The sequence below is a fragment of the Corylus avellana genome, chromosome ca1 (assembly GCF_901000735.1).
Source record: "Corylus avellana chromosome ca1, CavTom2PMs-1.0".
In the NCBI taxonomy this organism is placed as follows: Eukaryota; Viridiplantae; Streptophyta; class Magnoliopsida; order Fagales; family Betulaceae; genus Corylus; species Corylus avellana.
Genome location: NC_081541.1, coordinates 36,285,614 through 36,308,521, shown reverse-complemented (window position 1 = coordinate 36,308,521; position 22,908 = coordinate 36,285,614). Strand labels below are relative to the sequence as shown.

Below are 22,908 nucleotides of genomic sequence, written 5' to 3'. Positions count from 1 at the left end.
AAAAAAAAAACATTTTTTTTTAATTAAAAAAAAAATTAATATATGTGCCACGTGTCGACGTCTGATTGGTCCACGTGTCAGTTTAACGGTCAACTAACGGATGGACTAATTTGGTCACTTATCAAAACCACAGGGACCTCCTGTAATAAAAATGAAACCCCAGGGGGGAAAAAATAAAGTTGGGAAACCCCAGGGGGTTTTGGAGTATTTAACCCTTTCTTAAATTTGATCCTTGACATAGGATAAAAGGCCTTCAGTTTGAATGTTCTCTCTCCTTTGTTAGTAGCAACCACAATGATACCAGAGTATCCTTTCCAATCCGAGTGTCAATTTTTTCAGGAATCAAATCAATAATGGGAACCATCAGTATAGGTCGTGTGGCCTTAACTTGATGCCGCATGTGGAACTATCAAAGTTTGCTTTTCCATCTCTTTTATTTTCCTCGTTCCATGCTCCAGTCTATCAATTCCTCTCAGGAACTCCTTGTAGCAACAACAGGAGTGGAACTTAGATCTTTCAATTCTTTATTCCACAAAGTGTCTTCCTTTACTTCAACTTTATCCTATTCAAGAACAATCTTGCATATCGTCGAGGTGTATTTGACACAGTTGAACTTTTAATTTCCTTTGCTCGAACAACCTGTTTGACCTGGTTCCCTTGCCTTCACGCTTGATGTCCTCTCAGTCAATCAATTTAATAGCTTCCATTTTGTTGAGAGTTTCCTCTATACCATTCAGGTTGCCGATCTGACTCACCTACAAATTGTCTAGGCGTTTTATATTGCTGATTAGGCTCTTTGCCTGTTCCTGGTCTTTGGCTGTATTGCATATTGGTCCAACTCTTGAGCTTATAGTTTAGGTTCACCTAGTTGCTCTCCTTGGTATCCTAGCTTTCCAGCAACCTGTTCTAATTCTTTTTATTTATTTATTTTTCCTGAGCTACAAGGGAAAGGGAAAGTTATACGGAGGGTCTTTCCCACTCTTGATATGATAGAAGAGAGAATGAAAGAAAAACTGGGAATGCTTCCAAACACAAGGTGGAAAAGGGCCCACTTCGCAACCTAATGTGCTCGAGTATTTGCAGTTCTAGAGATCTTTGAAGCTGTCCAACTTTAGAGGAGATGGAGCTGTTGGTGGATATTTGCCATGATAGGTGAGAAGATCTAATCTGAGAAAAATATAGCTTTGTTGATGGCAAAGATAATGATAAGAGTCCCTTTCTAGCAAAAGGAAGTCACACCGATAAGAGGCAGCTAACTTTACCGCCAGCAGGGCAGTATGAGCCTCCCCTCCGTTGACTTCCACTGGAGGAAGGCAGCGAGTGGCTACTGAGATGGTGCTGCCTTTAGAGTCACTAAGGACTGCTGCTGCAACTGCTAAGAGTTCATAGTGGGGACCTCTGGCTTGACTGCTTTATGGATAAGTTGATTTCTTGCAAACCAAATATGATCCATGGTGACTGATGCCATGATTTGGAACTCATGAGTATCCCTTTTGGGGATGGCAAGCAGCCTTGATCCACTATTCAATGGACTGGTTACTGAACACAGAAGTGTCCAAGAGGGTCATTTAGAGCTTCTCCAAATAATTCTTGCTAAAGGGCAGTCCAGAAAAATGTGTTGGATGGATTCTGGATGTCCTTTGCAAATAGGGCAATTCCAAGCTTCCAGATCTCTAGATTCAATGAATTTGCCAATGTTTGATCTCACAGGCAAAGAGTTCCAAACAATTTTCCAGAGTAAGTGCTTTAATCTATGTTGGAGTTTTAAACTTCACAGTCAGTCTTCAGAATCTAAAGGGGAGGGTCTGGTGGGTTGAGGTTGTTCTGTGCTAGATGAATGTTTTGAATTTGCTGGACAGTGATGGGATCAAAAATGTGATGCAACAGAGCAGTATTCTAGGATCAGCTAGAGGGGTTTACTATATTAGCTACTTGAAGTGGGTTCAAAAGGTTGGGGTTAGTATTTGGTTTGAAACTAAGGAGAGAATGGATCCAAGGGGAAGACAAGATATTGATTTTCTGCCCATTTGATATAGCCCGACAAGCACCTTTTTCTACTACTTGTCCATTCTTTAGAGTTCCTTTGCAAAGCCAAGAAGCCCAAGGTTGATCGGAAATTTAAGAAAAGCATCATTCTTCAGGTACTTCGCTTTTAGAGCATCAACCCACAACAAAGATAATTGGTCATCATGTTCCAGCCCAAGTTTGCAAGGAGAGTCGTATTAAGATATTCTTTTAAAAACATGGTTCTACGGCTGAGCCCTCCAACATATATATATATATATATATTCTTTTATTTTTAGGGGCTGGGACATGAGTGTTTAAGGCTGGAAAAGTCTGAGTAAGGGGCTGAAACACAGCAAAAAACAAGTAACAAGAAAGGAAAATAGAAAGAAAAATGAAAAAGGTAACCTAGCATCACACTAGGTTCTTGAGCATCACTATTCACACCGAAGAGAAAGATGCATCACACGTCCAACCAGCAGTGTTTTCCATATATTTCGTTGCCCCCTGAAAATATCAATACATGCCTTACATAGGCCTCTGTCCATCATTCTTTTTAAGGGCTTCTAGAAAGAGTAATGCATGCCTTCCATAGACCTCACACATAATCAAGCCCAACTAAACAGCTTCTGGGAACAATATGGAAAAACCAAAATACCCCTGATTTCTAAAAACAAGAAGACCTAAATTAAATTAAAACCATCTCATTCTTGCCTGCACCATCCTCATTGAAAAAATATTTCTAGTAAAATAAGACACCACTCTCGGCGCGTCTCAACATAAATTCTGAAGCCTAATCAAGCACTAGAAAGCATGCAACCTACAAACTGAGAAAATAAAACTAAAGAGCTAGCCCATTTGTAGTTTCAATTGAACTCAGTCCTCAGTCCTAGTTTACTTACACAGCCTCAAGATTAGCAGCATATTAATCTAGGACACCCACCAAATTTCATGAGATCTTAATGAAAATCGTAATAGTTGCACCCACAAGAAACAGGGTAGCTGAAATTTAAATATAAACACCATTCTCAGATTATAAACCTTTAGAGGAGGGAAACAAAAAGAACTACAAAAGCAATAATGAGAATTATGCTCCCTCTTGGCTTGTTAATTGTCTTAGGGAATAAACTTCAATCCTAGGCATTAAAGTAAAGACTGGCGTCATTTGCACATGCAAAGGACATATAAGTCATTATTATGCTCACCATTTGCATGTAAAAGCACGTGCAAAGTAATCATGTCTGAGGCATGCACAAAACCAACATGAATTGTATCCAGCATTTCCATTTCACAAGCCAAGATTGGATGCTATGCTATCTAGCCTTAAAAATCAACTATCTATTAGAGTAGTTTTTCCAGGAAAGAATAAGTAGGAAACTTAACACACTAGCAAGATTTTGATTTGAAATTTCACTAGCACGTAAGTGATGCAATGCATAGGTGATTTTCTGTACACTTATATTTAAATTTTGATTGGTTATTTGTTTGTGAGATGTGATTTCTCATGGCAATAGCTAAAAAAAGTTTACAAAACCATGTTTTTCATTACTTCTGAAAATAAAATAATATTGGAAGTATTTTCAAACAAATCATAAGGGATATTGCTATATATGGCTTTAAACTTAGAACATAATAAACCCTAATTCTTATCCTTGCATATAATTAGCAACTACAATTACATGTAACAACACAACTTTAAACCCCACTGATTTAAGTCAGCAATAGTAGTCATAATTATTCATTTCAAATTACAACTAAATCCATCATCGTAGACCATCAAGCATGATCATCTCTCGTATTTATAGCTACATAACACCATCACCAACGTAAAGCTACTTATCACCCAAGAACACCGCCTATCGGTATAGATTCGTAAAAAGTATTACACACCTCACTTATCCCTTCATTTACCTTATTGCCATATATCTCACCATAATTTTCTTATAATGATGTTATATTCTGAGCAACGACTATGAGAAATTGTTAAAGTTCAGAGTTTGAATCCAAAATAAAACTAAGAGGATAATAATTTTATTTTTCTGTAAAAAAAATTATAAAGAAAAACGAATTTGGCTACTATGAGAAAGTCTTAAAAATATAAATGCCAACTATTAAAGATAGTAGATTCATTATATGATAAAAGAGCTACAAAAAAGGAGAAAAAGAAGAACTTTGTTAACACACATCTCTCTGAAAGAAAGGGGGAAAGAAAAAACAACTATCAAGACAAATCTTAGGCCTCCATAGACAGATGACAACACCCACTACGGCAATTCTTACAAGGAAAAGGGAAATGCACAGAGGTGTCTTTGAGGCAATTACAGAAAGCACGACGGACCAATATTAAACAGAGATGGTAGATCAAACTATGGAAAAGAATAACAAAATATCATTATTTGATCAAACTATATTCCAAGTGAAATTAATTAAACGGTTTGAAAGTTGAGTAACATACCATATGCACAGTGGATGAACACAGGCCTGTTCTGAGCTCTCTTTCGACAAGCCCACTGAACAGCAGCCTCGATAGCAGCCGGCTGAGGACTCCTCGTATCCCAAGTTGGGATACACAAATAGGCATGCCCCGAGAATTCCAGCCTTCTTGGCAATTCACAAGTACAATCGACGACAGCTGGGTTACCGGGCGGCAATTTATCCGGCGAAGAAGGCCATCCGCCAACGTATAATCCCTCACAAATTTCAGTATAAGGGGCTTCCCCACTTCCCAATCTCCGCAATGCTGAGAAAGCTCGAACGAAGTTCAAGTAAGGGCTGAACATAATTATGGACCAAATGGAGAAGCTCCCATCTGGGTTCTTGCCCAAGAGCATGGGAAGATCAACAGAAGGATGCGAAGCAATAGAAATTAACAAAGATATCAAAGAGGTATACAAGAATGGCATTGATAACAATGTAAAACCCAAGCTTCTAAGGTGTGCAAAGAACAGGAACATAACAGCTGCCTTGAATCCTATCAAAACTGAAATACCCAAACCCATCTTTTCTTTGCTGCTCAAACTACAATATTGGAACCAAAACTTTCAAATCACCAATTCAAATCATTAAACTTTCAGATTCAAAGATTCAAAGACCCAAAAACCCACCACCAATATTAGAGCAAACACTAAACTCCAATCACCAAGTTAAGCTAAAAACGTGTTCGAGAGTACTACTCTCCTAACAAGCAAAGAAGCTGAACAAGAGAGAATAGGAAGAAGCTGTCAGTGTCACATTAAAGACTCCGAAAGTACTTGAGGAAAGAAGGATCCGGGTTGTGAAAAAAATAAATGGAGGGCTCAGATTGTGTTGGGTATTATTGTAAATGAAACTGTGTCGTTTTCGTGAAATGCGAAAGCAAACGTCATGTGAGTTGACGCCGCCGTTTTAAGGGTCTTTTGCTTCCCAACAAACGCCACCACTGGCCCCCACCGGCACCACCACACCAAACGATGATGGCTCAAGATTGCCGACTTGGGGCTTTGTCAAGGAAGGCCGAGACTATAAAGAAGAAATGGGATTTTGGAGGTTCAAGTTTCGGGGGCACCCGTTTGTTTTTACATGTCTCCGGTGTCGGTTGCTTTTGGTTAGAGATACTTCCAAGCTTGATGCCCTTCTATTTGGATTCTTGGTATACTAGCGCGCACTAAAAACGAGCCTAAGTGCAATCAAAGCGCGCGCATATATATATATATATATATGGAAAAATTACAGGTTATTCTCTTAAAGTTGTCAGTGATTTGTAATTTCGCCTCTAAAGTTTCAATTTTTGCAATTCAGGCATTCTGTCAGTTAAACCTGCTTTGACTGACGGAACAGTGATCACGTGCGACGCACGTGATTACTTTATGCAGTTTAGTGCCCAAAATACCCCCATCAACATTCTCACCCTCACTCACTCCCTAAACCGGCTGACCCACGCCTTAACTCAACTCACCCACGCCCCAACCCTGCTGACCCAACCCAACCCAGACTTAGTTACTACAACAAATAAACAAAAGGGAAAGTCTCAGGCATTCCGTCACGCACGAGGTGAATACCTTACTAACTCACGAGCGAAAGGGACGCGACAGAGGGAACCCACCTCCTCGACAACCACTCGACAATCTACCTGACACCCACTCGAGATCAACCCAAAGTTCCAACTTTTGCGCATTTGTGTATGACGAAGTAAGTTTTTGCCTTTATTTGATTCGTAAATTTACACCAAACTGTGTAGTAGCGTTATAGGGTTTTTCGTTAATTGGGGTTTTCTTGAGGGGGTTTTGAAGAGAGAGTAAACTTGGTTGTTTATGTTGGAACAAAAGTGGTCCCCAAAGTGCATAATCTTGTCATGTGAACAAAAGTGGTCCCAAAAGTGTATAATTTTGTTGGATATAGAATTTTAACTGACTTACCATGAAAGTAGGGTTTTCAGTAAATTGGGGTTTTTGTGAGATGATAAATGAGTTATTAATTTTGTAATAATTTTTTAGTTTTGTTCATCTTTTTTCCAATAAACCATTAGAGTTTGGCATGGGGTTTGGTGGTTATGGATGAAGGTTGTCTCTTTCCTTTTTCTTTTTATTAATCAAGTGAGATATTTGGAGTTGAAAGTAAAAGGAAATAATAACATGTTTGAAAAAAAATTAAAAAATGGTTTGGTTTGATTACAATGACCCTACGCAAATAATCCCTCATCAATTTCTCTTTCTTCGCACTTCACTCTTAGGGCTTTTTATTTCTCTTACTTTCTCTACAAGTGGTATTAACATACGTCTGGCTTAAAAAATTATAGAGGCCTTCTTAGTTCTTAAATTCTTTTCTTATGTTCGTCCTAATTTCAAGTATGATATTGTATATATTTAACTTATGCTCTAGAATATGAGTAATTAATATTATACATTTATCTTACTATGCCTACATGGCAGGGCCTAGTAGTCATTATATATGTATATGTATGTCTATAGAAATACTACTTGAAAATTATGTAGTTTGAGGTAATTAAGAGTTTTGAGACCCTCTATTAGAAGAACCATTTAAAAGGAAATAATAACATGTTTGAAAAAAAATTAAAAAATGATTTGGTTTGTTCAGGTTTAGTTGGAGATTAGTGTGTTGGTTGATCAAATTGGGGGACGATTAGCATCAACTTAGCATAAATCGGTTTCTAGTGACGGTTTTATTTCTGTAGCTTATAGTCTATTGAATAAGACATTTTGTTAATGTTGCCTACATGTATCATGCTGACCACTTGAATTCTCTATATACTTCTTCTTCTTTTTTCTTTATTCTTTTTTGTTCTCTGCCAAATTTTAAAGACAAACTTCACTTAAGCTATAGGTCGATATCTCAATAATCTTTTCCTTCTAATTTGACTTTATTTTAAAAAATATATATATTAAAATTGGGTAATGTTGTCATATATTTAATCCCACACATGCATGTTTGCAAGTGAGATAATTGTTTGCAATGGAGATAGTTGGGTAATTTTGTTCATCTGTTCATCTGTTTCCCAGTAATGTTTCCCAGTAAAAGAATTCTCCCTCCTTCCTATATTGTTTGATCCTGTTTAGAAAATCCAACTTTTTGGGAGGATATCATTTAATGCACTATTATTATTATTATTATTATTATTATTTTAAGAAAGGGATGCACATCTTTTCTTACGTTTAGATCTAGTCTTCTTGTTCATATTTCTACCTAATCGAATCATGCCATGCAAAATGCATCAATTTGCATCATCTGCAGCATTCGGTATAAACTACACAAATAGATACAAAAATTGCAGATATTCAAATCTCAATTATTATTTTAAAATTAAATGATAGGCATTTTGGATTCAACAATATTTAGTATTTCATTAATAAATAGTGATAAATAATAAGGTAAAATCTATAACATTTAGGTCTTTTGAGCTAGAGATTTCAATAAGTGCAATTTAGGGGTATTGGTTAAAATCATTTAATTAGCCAAGTTTCCTCCTTCTTCTTTTTTCTCCTTTTCTTTCTAATGTAATTGACTAAGCTTGACTATTCTATTACGCATGTCTATATTTTTACAGATTTGGCTTTAATTAGTAATCAGCTACATAATGAAATCAGATTCCATGCAAAGTTGAAAATCATTTACTCTAACAGTCAATGTAATATTATAACTCATATTATTGATGGGACACTCCATCTTATGTCATGTGCACACAAGACACCACGCTACACATTCCTCTCAAATATTAAGAAACCTAAACCCTAAATCCTAACCCTAACAAATATTTGAATTATCACCTGGTTGTCTTGCTTTCAAAATATTTGCATGTATTTTTAGGGTTTGAGCTTAGATTTGCATAACTTCATTCTTAAGCAATAATTATATTTGTAAACTTATTTAAAGCTGCTTCTCATACATTTTATTCATTAATTTTGTAGGATGTCTTTGAATCTAATGTTCGAGGTTAGGTATGGCGGTAGATTCAACAGAAGTTGTGGTTGCAATTACGTGGGGGGAAAAGTTACTGTTCATGGTGAAGGGTATGATCCTAACAACTTGTCTTTTTTTGAGCTTAAAGATATTTGTAAAGACTACGGGTACAAGCCAGGGGATCTAATATACTTAAGAGAACTTGATAAGACGTTAATGGGGGGTTTGCATTTAATCAACTCTGATGCCGGCGTATTGTTCATGATTGGCTGCCATAAAGGGCAATATATTGTGCATTTGTATGTTGTGTGTTTTGGGGAGGGTCAGGGTGATGTTCAGGATTACGAAGGAGAAGATGATGATGAAGAGGAGGGAAGGGTTGCTTACAATGACCCTTGGTGGAAAGACAAACTCAGTGATGATGAGGATTTATTTGATGTAGATGTTGATGAAGGCGATACTGGAACTGGAGCAGGAACTAGTGAAGCTAGAACCATTGGTGATGGTGATGGTGGTTATGACAATGAGGGTGAGGAGGAAGAAACATGTGATGAAGAAGATGGGAACCATGGTGAGGCCCGCATAACTGATGCTTCTATTAGGTCCGAAAGTGGGCGTAAGAAAAATAAAAATTTGAAGAAGTAGATGATGATGACACAAACTTTGAAATGGCTAGAAGTGACATATTGGAGTCACCACCCCATAGTGATGAGGAAGCTGAAGGGACATCTACAAAAAGGCCCGAATTTCAGCGAATGGACCTAGTTAACCCAGAGCTGCATCTCTACATGACTTTCCCAGGCATACAAACATTTAGAGAAGCTGTTAAAGAGTACAATCTTTTGAGGGACAAGGAAATTAGGTTCAAAAAGAATGAAAGAAGAAAGTCTATTGTTGTGTGTAGGGATGACAAGTGTCGGTACCGAGTATATGCAAGGCAGGTTTCTGATGAACAAACACTTCAGATAAGATCTATGCAGCCTAAACATGTGTGTGGTAGGCAATACAAGAACTCCATTGTGAACTCAACTTGGATATCGAACAAGTTGATTGAGAAGTTTCGAATTCAGCCGAATATGCCCTTGAATGTCATACAACATGAAGTGAAGGAAAAGTGGAAAGTGGATGTGAGTCCAAGTATGATGTACAGGGCTAGGGCCCAGGCATGTCAAAAAATATACGGGAAGCTTGAAGACCAATATGGTCACCTGTGGGATTATTGCGAGACATTGAGACAAACGAATAGGGGAAGCAGTATGATAATGAAGGTTGACAGGCCAAACCCAAATGTGCTCCCAAAGTTTGGAAGATTGTATTTTTCTCTTGTTGCAATGAAGAAGGGGTTTCTGGATGGTTGTAGGCCTGTCATAGGGGTGGATGGATGCTTTCTGAAAGGGCCATTCAAGAGACAACTGTTAGCTGTAGTTGGAAGGGATGTGAATAATAATATGTACCCAATCGCATTTGCTGTTGTCGAAGCTAAGACCAAAGACTCTTGGACATGATTTTTGGAAACCTTAGTGTCCGATCTTGGAGTTCATGAACGGGGCTGCAGACCAACATTTATTTTGGATAGATAAAAGGTAAGTTATGTTACATTTAATTTTTGCTCATAATTTTCAAATCACATCTAAAAAAATTTGTTAAATAATTTTATTATTTTGGTAATTTTTTTATGCATTATGAATTTGTTGTGCAGGGTCTCATGCCAGCTTTAGAGTCTGTGCTTCCAACAGCGGATCATCAAATTTGTGTTAGGCATCTGTATGCCAACTTTAGAGACTTGGAGGGCCATAAAGGATTGACATTGAAAGAGCAGTTGTGGGCTGCAGCAACCGTATACACTGAACATGAGTTTACAACTCATATGGAAGAATTGAAGAAACTTAGTAAGGATGCATACGATTACTTGAACAAGATTGACCCCAGTGGGTGGTCTCAGGCTTGGTTTAATGAATCTCCAATGTGTGAGTTGCTAGTGAACAATATCTGTGAGTGTTTCAACTCATACATCCTCGACGCTCGTGACAAGCCTATTTTGACAATGTTGGAAATGATAAGAAAAAAGTTGTTGAAGAGATATCAGGCTAAGAGGGAAGGGATTGCGAAGTTGACGGGAAGGTTGTGCCCTAGGATTGTGCAAAAGTTGGAGGCAATTAGGTTGGACGCAATGGACTGCATTGCAACCTATGCTGGTGATGGAATGTTTGAGGTTTCTACTCCCAACAACAAACAGTATGTTGTAAACCTAAGTAGAAGACGATGTGGTTGCAGGCAATGGGAAATCACTAGAATCTCCTGTCCACATGCATTTGCTGTTGTACTCTATGATTGTGGGAATCCGAAGGACTATGTTGATGAATGGTACACAATCGAGATGTACAAGAAGGCATATGCACCAATAATTTACCCAATGTCTAGTGAGGAACAATGGATAAAGACCAGACATGATCAGTTGGAACCACCTACAATTAGAGTGGCCCCCGGGAGACCAAAGAGGTTAAGAAAGAGGGCTCTTAATGAGAGTAGGGACCCCAAAAATCCAAACCGAATTAGGAAATGTGGAGCAAGGATGAGATGTGCGAAGTGTACTAGTTTGGGTCACAATAAGAGGAGATGTCCACTTAATCAATCTTCAGGAAGTCAGCTTAATACCCCCTGCAGCAAGTGTAAGTGTTATTGAACCCTATTAAATCATCCTTAATATATAACCTGGTTTTAACTGGCTTGTTTTAGACTTTGTATGACATGCTAATATTTGTTTCCAATTTTTTATGCAGTCACAAAGTGTTGAGTCCAATACTCGAACAACTGGTAAAAGCAAGGCACGTGTTGTGGGCAAGGTAGACATTTTTATGCGCTTGTACTGCCATTTTTTTAGGGTTTGTAGGCAAATGTAGTCACTTGACAATTGTTACATTTTATGTTAGCATAAAGCTAAGGCGGTGAAAAGTAGTGGCAGTGGTGGTCCCAGCCAGTCATCAAATGCAGTAAAGGTACTTACAAATGATGTTGTTTTAGTAGTAGGTTTTCTCATACCCAACACATTTGCTAGTTTTTATTAGTTCATAATTTGTTCTTACTTTGTATGGTCTTGTTTAGAATAAAGAGGACTTGAACAAGAACAATACAGCATCTGGGTCAACCACTGGTCCACAAGCATCCACCATACTCAAGATACTTAACTATATGATAGTCGTCTTTACTTTGTACATTTATTCACCTAAACCCTAATATGACATATAACATCTTTGCTACCATCTAGTACTTATTTATTTTGTATTATATATATATATATATATATATATATATTTTCATTTGTTGTTTTTGCAGAAGGGTAAGGGGAAAGTTTAGCCTACACATGCTCCACGTGGATTTCTAATCCCCAGACTTGCTGATGAAAGATAGCACACACCTCCCCCTGGATATGGAGCTGAAAGAGGAGCAACACCTCCACCTGTTGAAGACCAATATACCGATCTTGCCCCCTTTGAACCTGGGGCAGGAATTACCTTACTTCCAGCATGGGGCATGGTGGAAGGTACAGAAGATGCCCTTCAAATTCTTGTAATGGTCACAGGAGGTCCTGCATCAAGGACTTGTACATCTGATAGGATTAGAGGTATTTTTCGTAGTACACCTACAAGGGCTCCTATACATATTGACCTCACTGAAGAGGTCCCCGCTACAACTCAACCTTCACGTACAGGGCCTAGAACTAGAGATGGTGGAACTGGACGAAAAACTATGGGTGGTGGACCTAGAAGGGCTAAAATGGGGAGGGGATTTGTAGTTCGAGGTGGTGGAGGCAAAGGTGGTGTAGGCATTGAAGTTGCAGGCAGAGGTGGTGTAGGCATAAGTGTTGCAGGCAGAAGTGGTGCAGCTACACCTACTACTACTGCACCTCCTAATGCTGCTGGTATTGGAGCAAAGTCTGATACTATTGCAAAGTTGAAAGGAAAACGCATTGCAACAACAGTTGAAAAGGGTATTGAAATTATGGAAGCCAAGAGGAAACGGCTCAATCCACAATGGAAGCCATAAAGTCATGGACAATTAGCCTTATGTCTTTTATGTGGTTTTGATATGTTTCATTTTTTGGTTCAATTGTTAATGTCTTTTGAAGTTGGTAATGTGTATGTATAATAATATATGTGATTTTCATTTGTAATGTGTATGGATAACAATATATGTGATTTTCATTTGTAATGTGTATGGATAACAATATATGTGGTTGGTTGTTAGATATATGTATGGATAACAGTATATGTGGTAGGAAGTTGGTAATGTGAGCATATAAGTTTTTACCTTGTTGGAAGTGGGTCGGAAATATGAGCATATTTTTTTATGGAAATTGTGAATGTGTTGCAGGCTTAGTTATTTGTTGGAGATTGATCTTGGTTTAAGATGTGAAAGTACATAGTTTTGAAAATGTTGGAAGCAGATGAAAGAAGAAATGTTGACATTTTTTTGGGAAATTGTTTATGTATTGTTTGCATGTAATTACTTGCTGCAGATTTTTTTTGTTTAATATATGGAGGTACATAGTTTTTACTTGGTTGGAAGTATGTTGGAAATGTGGACATTTTTTTTATGAAAATTGTGAATGTATTGCATGCTTAGTTACCTGTTGGAGATTGATATTGGTTTAAGATGTGAAAGTACATAGTAGTGAAAATGTTGGAAGTAGATGAAAGAAGAAATGTTGACATTTTTTTTGCAAATTGTTCATGTATTGTATGCATGTAATTACTTGTTGCAGATTTATTTTTGTTTAATATGTGAAAGTACATAGTTTTTACCTGCTTGGAAGTAGGTTGGAAATGTGGACATTTTTATGAAAATTGTGAATGTATTGTAGGCTTAATTATTTGTTGAAGATTATTTTATGTTTAAGCTGTTTTCCTTTTCTGTTTGCATGATTTATAGTGTTATTGGGACTCGTTTTAAGTCATTTTAGCTTTAGATTTGGGTATTTGAAATGATTATTTGTAGGGTTATGCACAAGGTTGGGGTTGGGGTTGGGGTTGGTTTGGTGTGGTTTGATTGGTTGATGGTCTATCTCACGCTAACTCATAACAATATTCGCTTTGCATTTGGTGGTTTGAAATGATTCTATTATTGAATTTTCATAATATATGCCTGCAAGATCCGTGTGTGTATTGTGTGATTATGTTGGCCCATGAACTAGAATATCTTAAAAGACTACAAAATTACTGCTTGCTTACCAAATTGTACACTAATAAACTAAAATAAATTATCGAAGGCTTTTTTTTTGTTGCTGTTTTTGTACCTCTAAGATGTGGTGAAGTTGATTTGTATCTCATGTCTTTCATAATGGGTATAGATTTTCATAATTCTCAACTCGGTTGTGGAATTAAAGGTTTTCCTTTTCGATAATTTGCAAGTCGGTAGTGGAATTGTTAAGCACGTGCATTATAATTATCTAGTCAATCGTCATTATAACAACCATTTAAATTATAAAGGCCGAGGATAATTTTTTTAATAAGGTGCACCACTTGTAATGATAAATGTTATTTTAAAAAAGTAAAAAATCAAACTCAAAATACCCAAGTGACTTTATGGTCAAATGCATGGCATACACGCAATTCATATTTACGTAAAACATGAAATTATAGTCATATAGCAACTAATAAATTCAATAAAAACTACATTACATTTCATATAAACTTCCAAAATTACATGGCTCTAAAACGTGCGGCATTGTCCTCCCACAATTAGTTATTTTACAAAATACCACATTATGCTCCCAAAATGACACAAACATAAAAAAACACAATGTCATCTGAAAATTACATAGACCTCAGTTCAACTTCAAACGGCCAAGCTTGCATTCATACGGACCACTTGAAGTGTATCCAAACAACAAAACGAAAATGACACTTAAACAAATTACCCAGGAACACGCAAGAATTGCTTGGTAATTCTTCTTAACTGTATGGAGTTTGATCTCCCCAATCTCTACTTCCTTCTGATGCCGGGCAATTTCTTTATCCATTTATACCTTCAAACACAGATTTTCTCTCTCCATTTCTACCTTCTCCTTACTGTTCAACTTGAACCATGTCTTCACACCGCTTTTCTTCTGACAACAATTTTTGGTGCTTTCGCCAGAACCAAGTTCCAACCCTTTTACATTTCGCACACAACTCAGGATCAATCCATTCAAAGTAACCACAATCTCGGTTGATCTATAAAATAGTAAACAAATATTAATCACCAATCTAAACACATACAATATTTCTTTATAATGACAAAAGCAATTAATGGCATTCCCCTTTAATTAGGGTTTTCACTCAAAATTAAACTAGTGAGTACATAATAGTTAGAACGAAATGGTGAAGTGTTTTTCACAACCCATTTTTTATAGTTACATATAAAATAGCTAAATGGTGAAGTTTTTTTCACAATCAATTTTTTTTTTTGGCTACACTATCGAATATGATAAAATTTGATAGTGTAGTTGAAAAACCATTACACATATAATTCGATAGCTAAATGGTTTTCAACCATTACACAAGCATCACGCCTAAACATGGAAGCCCTAATTTTTCCTAAAAAATGCTTGCATTTCATTCAATTACCTTAACCAATAGATTTTCCCCTATACTTTCATAACTAGTGATCATCATGCAATTCCTAGTTAAAATAAAATAAGTTGTTGTGGTTATAAACTTGTCCAAAGATCTCCAAATTGTCTTCTTTACTTATATATCTTTTGATCTATCAAAAAAAAAAAAAAACTTGTCCAAAGATTAATATTGAAACAAGTCAACTGGTTGATTACAATGAGTAGCTGCAGATTCTATAATTAATCATGAAAAGCATAATTTTCTAATATACATTATAATAGGCACAATATGCATCTGCAGTTCTACAGTTTCTATTTGACGCAAACATTTGGAAGCCCTGCAGATTATGACCTGCTCTAAAAACCGAAGCATTCTCAAAATGGCAACAAGTATGAGCCAAAAGCAAATATCAAGCAACTTCTCCCAACACACAAAATCTTATAGCAGAATACTCATTGCAGTTAAATCTAATGGCACTTAAATGCTCAAATTTGGACCATAGATGGTAAGAACAGATGCTACCTGGTCAATAATCTAAAAATAAAATTCAATCAAAGCTCAACTGAGCTAAGCTAGCAATAGCTGAGCACTTCTAAGATTCCTAGGCGTGATGCTTGTGTAATGGTTGAAAACCATTACACAAGCATCACGCCTAAACCATTACACATAAAATTTTAAAATGCATAAACCTTCTGGATGCTCTTATGTATTGACACTAAAAGCCATGCGCGAGAAGTATGGCATGTTCAAACCTTAAACCCTAAACAAATTATAACAAATAACTAAACAAATAACTTAACAAAGAACCCACAACTATAACCATAAACCCTAATTATCAGTACTCAACTTAAACACACATAACCAACAATGAAAATTAAAACCATAAACAAGAAATTCAAACAACAAATTATCAATACTTATCCTAAATCCTAAAGAACCCACTACGAAAATTACAACCATAAACAAGAAATTACGTGTTTGAAGAACTTGCCCAAATTTTCGCAACACTTATCATAAACATAAAACATGCCTTGTAATTTTTGCAACCCACAAATCTCCTCCCGAAATTGTGCTCTGTTTGAGCTATTTTGACAACTATCGGCCGCTCACAGTAGCAAAGCCTCTGCGGTGAAGATGAAGCTCCAGAACTTGAGGTATACTCCATCGTTTCTCTCTCTCTTCGCAATAAATCAATATACAATAGAAAACAAAAATTTGTTAACAATAAATCAACATCACAGAGTTAGGGATAACCAAATTAAAAACCCCCTCAAGAAAACCCCAATTAACGAAAAACCCTAGAACGCTACTACACAGTTCGGTGTAAATTTACGAATCAAATAAGGGCAAAAACTTACCTCGTCGTACACAAATGCGCAAAAGTTGGAACTTTGGGTTGATCTTGAGTGGGTGTCGGGTAGATTGTCGAGTGGCTGTCGAGGAGGTGGGTTCCCTCTGTCGCGTCCCTTTCGCTCGTGAGTCAGCAAGGTATTCACCTCGTGCGTGACGGAATGCCTGAGACTTTCACTTTTGTTTATTTGTTGTAGTAACTAAGTCTGGGTTGGGTTGGGTTGGGTTGGGGGTTGGGTCAGCAGGGTTAGGGCGTGGGTGAGCTGGGTTAAGGCGTGGGTCAGCCGGGTTAGGAAGTGAGTGAGGGTGGGAATGTTGATGGGGGTATTTTGGGCACTAAACCACATAAAGTGATCACGTGCGTCACTGTTCCGTCAGTCAAACCCGCTTTGATTGACAGAATGCCTGAATTGCAAAAAATTGAAACTTTGGAAGCGGAATTACAAATCACTGATAACTTTGAGGAGATAAACTATAATTTTCTTTATATATATAAAATAAAAGCTATTAATGTTGGTCAGCAGACTGAGCTCTGTGGGTAACAGTTATGGAGAAGGGAGTACGGAGATGGGTGGTTGACATATCAAAGTGGGACCCATCTCCCCAAGAGTTCTCATCTGCCCTCTCTATCCTCCCTCAACATGAACACCCCTCCATCTCCAGGTCAGCTAACCTTTCCTCTTTTCTCTCCTTCTGTTTGCTTGCCGAGAAACGAAATAACAAGAAAACCACAAAACTAAAAAAGGGTTGAACCAGAATTTGCCTAGGCAAGGTTGAATAGAGTTGTAGGGAATTGTTTAATGACTATTATGATGGCTGTTTCAGAATTTTGCATAAAAGTTCTGTTTGGTTACTGAGAAATTTTAAGAGGAGAAAACAGTTGAGAATTTGAATATATATATATATATATATATATATATATATATATATTCACGAACTAGAATTGCATTTTTTTTTTATCTGAGAGTTACTTTGGCATCTTTTCTTTGCTATTTCAGCAACCAAACATGTCATATAAGGTGTAACTTTCCTGTCAATACCATATAGATATAGTGGTCAGTTTTGTTTAGTTTTTTTTCAAGTTGGTATATTAGATTGTTGGCTGTTTCAATGTTGTCAAATTGGTAGATTTGTTGTGTAAGATTCGATGACCTTTAAATGTGCCTTCACATTGGTAGATTTTTTAGAATGGAGGACAGAATACGGGCACTTGTGAGCCGATTGCTTCAATACTCTCTTGTACATGAAGTGTTGGGAATCCCATTTGATGAAATCACCATCAATCGCACGGTGGAGGGAAAGCCATATCTGGTATAGACAAAGTTAACGATTTTTATGTGTTTTTCTTTTAGTGTTAATTAGGGCCAAAGTTAGGGGTGCTTGCATATGATAGGTGTGTATACGTGTTTCTTGGTGATTATGTTGCTAAGTTCAAATTCAAATTTAATTTCAAGTCAAACGGACTTATATATGTTCAAGGCATCAGACCATTCCAAGGAAAAAGAAATGGAAACATTCAGAAAAGTGAAACATCTATTAGAATATGGTGAAAAACAGAAAAATATTTGGAAAATTTAATTAGCTTTGGTTGCTAATTCTGTAGTCAATGAAAGTATGATTTAGAGATAAGAAAGCAGATCTTCATATTGAAAGCCCTATGTTAAAATCATGCAGTTGGTTTTTGGTTTCTCACCATCAAGGTATTCTGTGACTTGTATGATATTTAAACGTGGCTCTCAAACATATAATACGTATGGATGGAGATGGGTTTCTGGGTATCTTGACTGGAGATGGTTGTTACTTGTGATGACTCTATGCATCATGCAGTTTCTTTTGTGCATCTTTGTATCCTCTGGTCGTGTGTTGACTATGTAATTATTAGGCAGGAGATGGTTAGTTTTAAATTGGGTGCTATTATAGTTAGTTTTAAATCTTTTTCTTATGGTAATGGATTTAGTTTTTACACACTCTCTCTCTCTCTCTCTCTCTCTCTCTCTCTTTGCATTCGTGGTCTGAGAAGGTGTTTATAAAAGTTCTCAATCTAGGTTGTTCATGTAAATGTGTTTAGTAGGCCAATAAATTCTCTTTCTGAACCCCAACTCCCCCTTCCTGGTTCATGTGCAAGTGTGAAGTGTGCAATTATAACTGCAAAGCATCTACTTGACTTGGGTCTTTGCAATCTTTACAACCTTGACAGTATTGAGAATCACAGATTTTCTTGTATTAGTGAAAACTATCAAGTATAGTATCTGGAAGCATGTAATGAAGTGATCATGTATTATATTAGTGGGTTAAATCCATTTTTAGTGCCTGTGGTTTGGATTGTTATCAAATGGCTACCTAGGGTTTAAAAATTGCGAAATTGGTACACACAATTGTCTTATTAGCTTTTTTAATTCCTTAGTCCGTTTTCCTTAAAAAAAACTTAATAGCCCGCCACGTAAAGCCTATCCATGACTACCATGTGTCCCATATGCCATATCACCATTTATTTAACAATTAAAATAAATAAATGAAAATTAAGTTTTTTTTTTTTAGAAAAAAAATGGTGAGGACGCCCCCATCCACACATGCGGGTCGGATCACCCACCAATTGGTGGCGGGGCGGATCCAACCCCGTGGTGGGTGCAGGGGAGATCCCTTGCCGGTGGTTATTGCTTTGTCTTTTTTATGTAATATATTTCTATGACACACCGTGCTTACATCATACCCTTTCTCATCCTTATAACTACCACGCCTCAATAATTATGAAGTGTCAAAATATTTCTAGCGAAGAAAGTTTACCATATGAAAAAAGCCAAAAAAAAAAAAAAAAAAAAGAAAAAAACAGGAAATACATTGGACAAATTAGACACTTATGCATCATCTCCTAATTTTCTTGACATGAATATTGTTCATCATCAAATTGTAGTAAATATCAAAAGGAAAAGCAACTTTTTTTAATTATAAGTTACAAGTGAGGTTTTAGTTCATGACCTTACCTACCATTTTGCTCTTACAAGAAGAAGTATAGTTTTAGTTAGAGCTTTTTTTGCCCAAGATCAGTCCAGCCTGTGATTTTCATTCTTTCCCTCTCATCATATCCCGCATGCTTGGAACCGTTCTCTCTATTATTTTTGGATTGCTAATTTCTTAGTCATGTTAAGACTTTCACTGTTCTGAAGAGTGAAAAAGAGTACAAGAATAAAGTATATATTTGGAAGAAAATAATTGTAGAGAGTAAAGGTAAATTGTAGTGGAAACATTTATCTCTTGATGTGAGCAGCAGTTGAAATTCTTCTATGTTTGTAATGGTCTTCTGGTGGGAAACATCTATTATTCAATTTACTGTTTTATCCTCATTATTTAGTGTTTTTTTATTCAGTGTGTTGAACCATTTTCTATTGTAGCATAGATTTTATGCCTACTTGATGGTACTTGGGCTTCTTAGCAATCAGCATCAAGAACTGAACTGAAAAAAAAAAAAAAAATCAACATCAAGAAAATTCACTGTAAAATGTTGTTGAAAACAAGCAATCTCATTTATGATATACATGAAGTAGAATACCAGAAAAAATTCTGGGATTCTCCGGGATGGTCCTTGATTTGTGGTATTTCCTTAACAATTCCGGGGCAAGCAGAATGAAGAATTTCAAATGTGGAAAATACCTGGAATTTCTGCATGATGGCAGATGAAAACTCATTTCTGAACATGAGAAGCTTTATCCTTTGGGAATGTTTCATTGTTGGAATTGCAATTTACTTCAATATGCAATACAAGTTCTGGATATTTATTTCTTAAGCTTTAAAAGTGGTTTTACATTCTAAATAACAAGTCCTTTCTCAAATCATAGTAGTGCTATTATTTTCCCCATATTTTCATCCTGAATTCCACTTGTGTATTTGTGAGAGTTGATTAACATCATTACTTCTTTTTATCCTCGGGCGCATCTCTTGTAGCATTTTTAGCTTGCTTGTTGTATCTCAAGCACCACAATTATATTTACTATACCACGTTTACTGTCCTTTTATTTTTGTTTTTTTTGTTTTTTTTTTTTTTTTTTCCAGGAATATGATAAAGTTGGCTGGGAATTTCCCAATTTTAATTTCAATGTATCCCATCATGGTGACCATGTGGCCATAGCATCTGAACCTTTGTGCCTTGTAGGGTTGGATATTGTCTCTTGTGTAATTCCCCAGAAGGAGACAGTTCTAGGATTCGTTCAAAACTTCTCCTCTTACTTTTCAAGTTTGGAATGGGATAATATAGTCAATGCTGGCACTTGTGATGATATTTTGGTCGAGTTTTACAGGTATGGTTGTACTTTATTTGTAGAGTTCTTATCAGAAAACCATTAGATCAACTAGAATGCGGGGAATGGAATATATAGTCTTAGCAATTGGCCACTCAAAATATTGTTCATGATTTGACCGTCAATATCCACCACCATTATGCTTTAACCCCATCTTGATCAGCTTACATCTATTGTCCGTTCTGCTGTGGAGAAGACAGATGAAAAGGAAAAGAAGAAAACATTAAGAACTTGCAAGCTTCCAACACTAAATTCTTCCTATGTAATTACTTTTATATTGTCTTCTTTTTTGGCTATCATGAGAGCAGCCACTAAAGTGCTGAAGTTATGGCATCCAGCTACAACCACCCTGTTCATGATCAGAAAGACAATTTTAAAGAAGGAAACCGGTTAGGAACCTAGCAAATTTGATGCACTAGTAGCTCTCTTTATAAGGCAGTGGCTACAATACACAAGAAAAGTGGCGTGTTCTTCCAAAAGAGCAATTTCGGTTATTCTTTTGACTGCATATTAGTACTATCGTTAGCTCCTGCATGATAACGTTTATGACTGTTAAGCAAGCAGGAATATAAGATGATGCAAAGATTTGAGCCTCTGATCAATTAGAATATCAATTTGCAGTGTATACTTTTTGCAGATATTGGTGTCTGAAAGAAGCTTATGTCAAAGCCATAGGCAGTGGACTAGCCTCTGGGTTAGACAAAGTGGAGTTTCATAACACTAGGTGGACCGGCATATCTGTTAAAATTAATGGGGAGGATATGAGAGAGTGGGGATTTTGGCTTTCTGAGATGGGAAAAAGACATTTGGTTAGTTCCTCATCCTATTTTAATTTTATTCCTTCATTGAAGTCTTGGCTTTTGAAAGTTTGTAGTAGTATGTTCGGGGAGGTGTGATAATTATATCTTCAGTTTGGTGGAATATTGCAGTATTTGTACATTATGACATGGAAGGCAGACATGCATAGTAATTTTTCATGTGAGAGAGAGAGAGAGAGAGAGAGAGAGAGAGAGATGCATTCTAAGATGTATTTATAAGGTTCCATCTTCCTTCATCCAGAAGTCAGGATGGATCATTTTATGATGAAAAAAGAGTAATTTTTTGATGTTTCTAAATTCACTTCATCATTTTATGTTTGCATGGATAACAGCTTTTAATGGATTTACAGGTATCAATTGCAAAAGGACACCCAAGATCAGCCACTGAGAGTTACAAGAGAACATTAAAGAGGATCGATTTTAATGAAGAGGAGTATCGTATGGCTCTTCATCTTCCAAATGTAGATTTTGTCTCACGAACTGTAGAAGAACTGATTTCAGTCTTGCATCCAAAAGTTTGACATAACCACTGATAAAAATAGTACCTAATATTGTTGAAGCAGAAAGAAGACATATTTTAGAAAGTCATTGACATTGTAATTTTAGTATTCAAAAAGGTAATCCCGTCAGTTGTGTGAAACAGATTAATTTGACAAGCTGTCTCACACCTACCAACAAGAGGTAGGTGTCCTTGTTGCGAATCACTTTTAGGTTGGAGTTTAAATGGTAAGAGATGCTTCATACATTTGATTTCTTAGGGTTTGTTTACCTCTTGTTATCTATTTAAATACGTTAAATTATTACTTATTTTAAAAGTTTAAGTTAAAAAAATGATGAATTTAATAATTTAATTAATACTTAACATTTTTATTTATGTGTAAATTTGTACTCTCGTCAACAAGTAAACTCGGTTAATAAGAAATAGTAAATTCAACAATTTAGTTAATATTTTAGTATTGATAGTCTGATTTGCTCTTTTGTGCTTTAAGGTAACTTGCTAGGATTGCTTTCCGTATAATTTATATAGGGGTGGGCAGATTAACCATTGACCACTTATCGATCGCCGCTGAATCATTACCCATTGACAACTAACTTTCAACGGAGACAGAATACAATTATTGTATTGATGTCAATTTGATAAGCGATAGAGATTTTTTATAAGTGGCTAACTGAACCGACTTTCAAACTATGTTTTTGTTATTATTAAAAATCAAAACAACATCGTCTCATTTGAAATGGGACGGGCTAATCTATTGTCAAATTCAATGCAGAAATATATCCGGTAAACATTGTGTAACCCAAAAAAACAACCATTTATGCCCCAATATAAAAAACCAACGGGTAATCGACCAACATGTAGCTGACTTAACTAAAATAGTCGGACATTGTTACCGGTGGTACCAATTGGCAATTCAGTGGGTGAAAATGCCCCTAGCATCACCAATTTAACCGATATCT

The 22,908-nt window shown here is 36.4% G+C and overlaps 2 protein-coding genes across 3 annotated transcripts in view; one reads left to right on the top strand and one right to left on the bottom strand.

The window, feature by feature from the left end:
- The window catches only part of LOC132161721 (uncharacterized), an 8,890-nt gene extending 3,336 nt beyond the window's left edge, over positions 1–5,554 (bottom strand). The window contains exon 1 of the mRNA XM_059571906.1: positions 4,460–5,554. Coding sequence (XP_059427889.1) covers positions 4,460–5,003 — 544 coding nt within the window. The 5' untranslated portion in view covers positions 5,004–5,554. The remainder of the gene's footprint in view (positions 1–4,459) is intronic.
- An 11,311-nt stretch (positions 5,555–16,865) lies between these two features.
- On the top strand, positions 16,866–22,195 carry LOC132167752 (uncharacterized). Of its 2 annotated transcripts, none has more exons than XM_059578777.1 (5): positions 16,866–17,003; positions 17,528–17,651; positions 20,388–20,632; positions 21,270–21,441; positions 21,801–22,195. In XM_059578777.1, exons 1-5 carry the CDS (start codon positions 16,888–16,890, stop codon positions 21,969–21,971), a joined length of 828 nt encoding a protein of 275 aa, XP_059434760.1. In that variant the 5' UTR covers positions 16,866–16,887; the 3' UTR covers positions 21,972–22,195. The 2 variants fall into 2 exon arrangements, with proteins under 2 accessions (XP_059434760.1, XP_059434759.1); XM_059578776.1 differs by having other exon boundaries at positions 17,519–17,651.
- Positions 22,196–22,908: the final 713 nt, after the last annotated feature.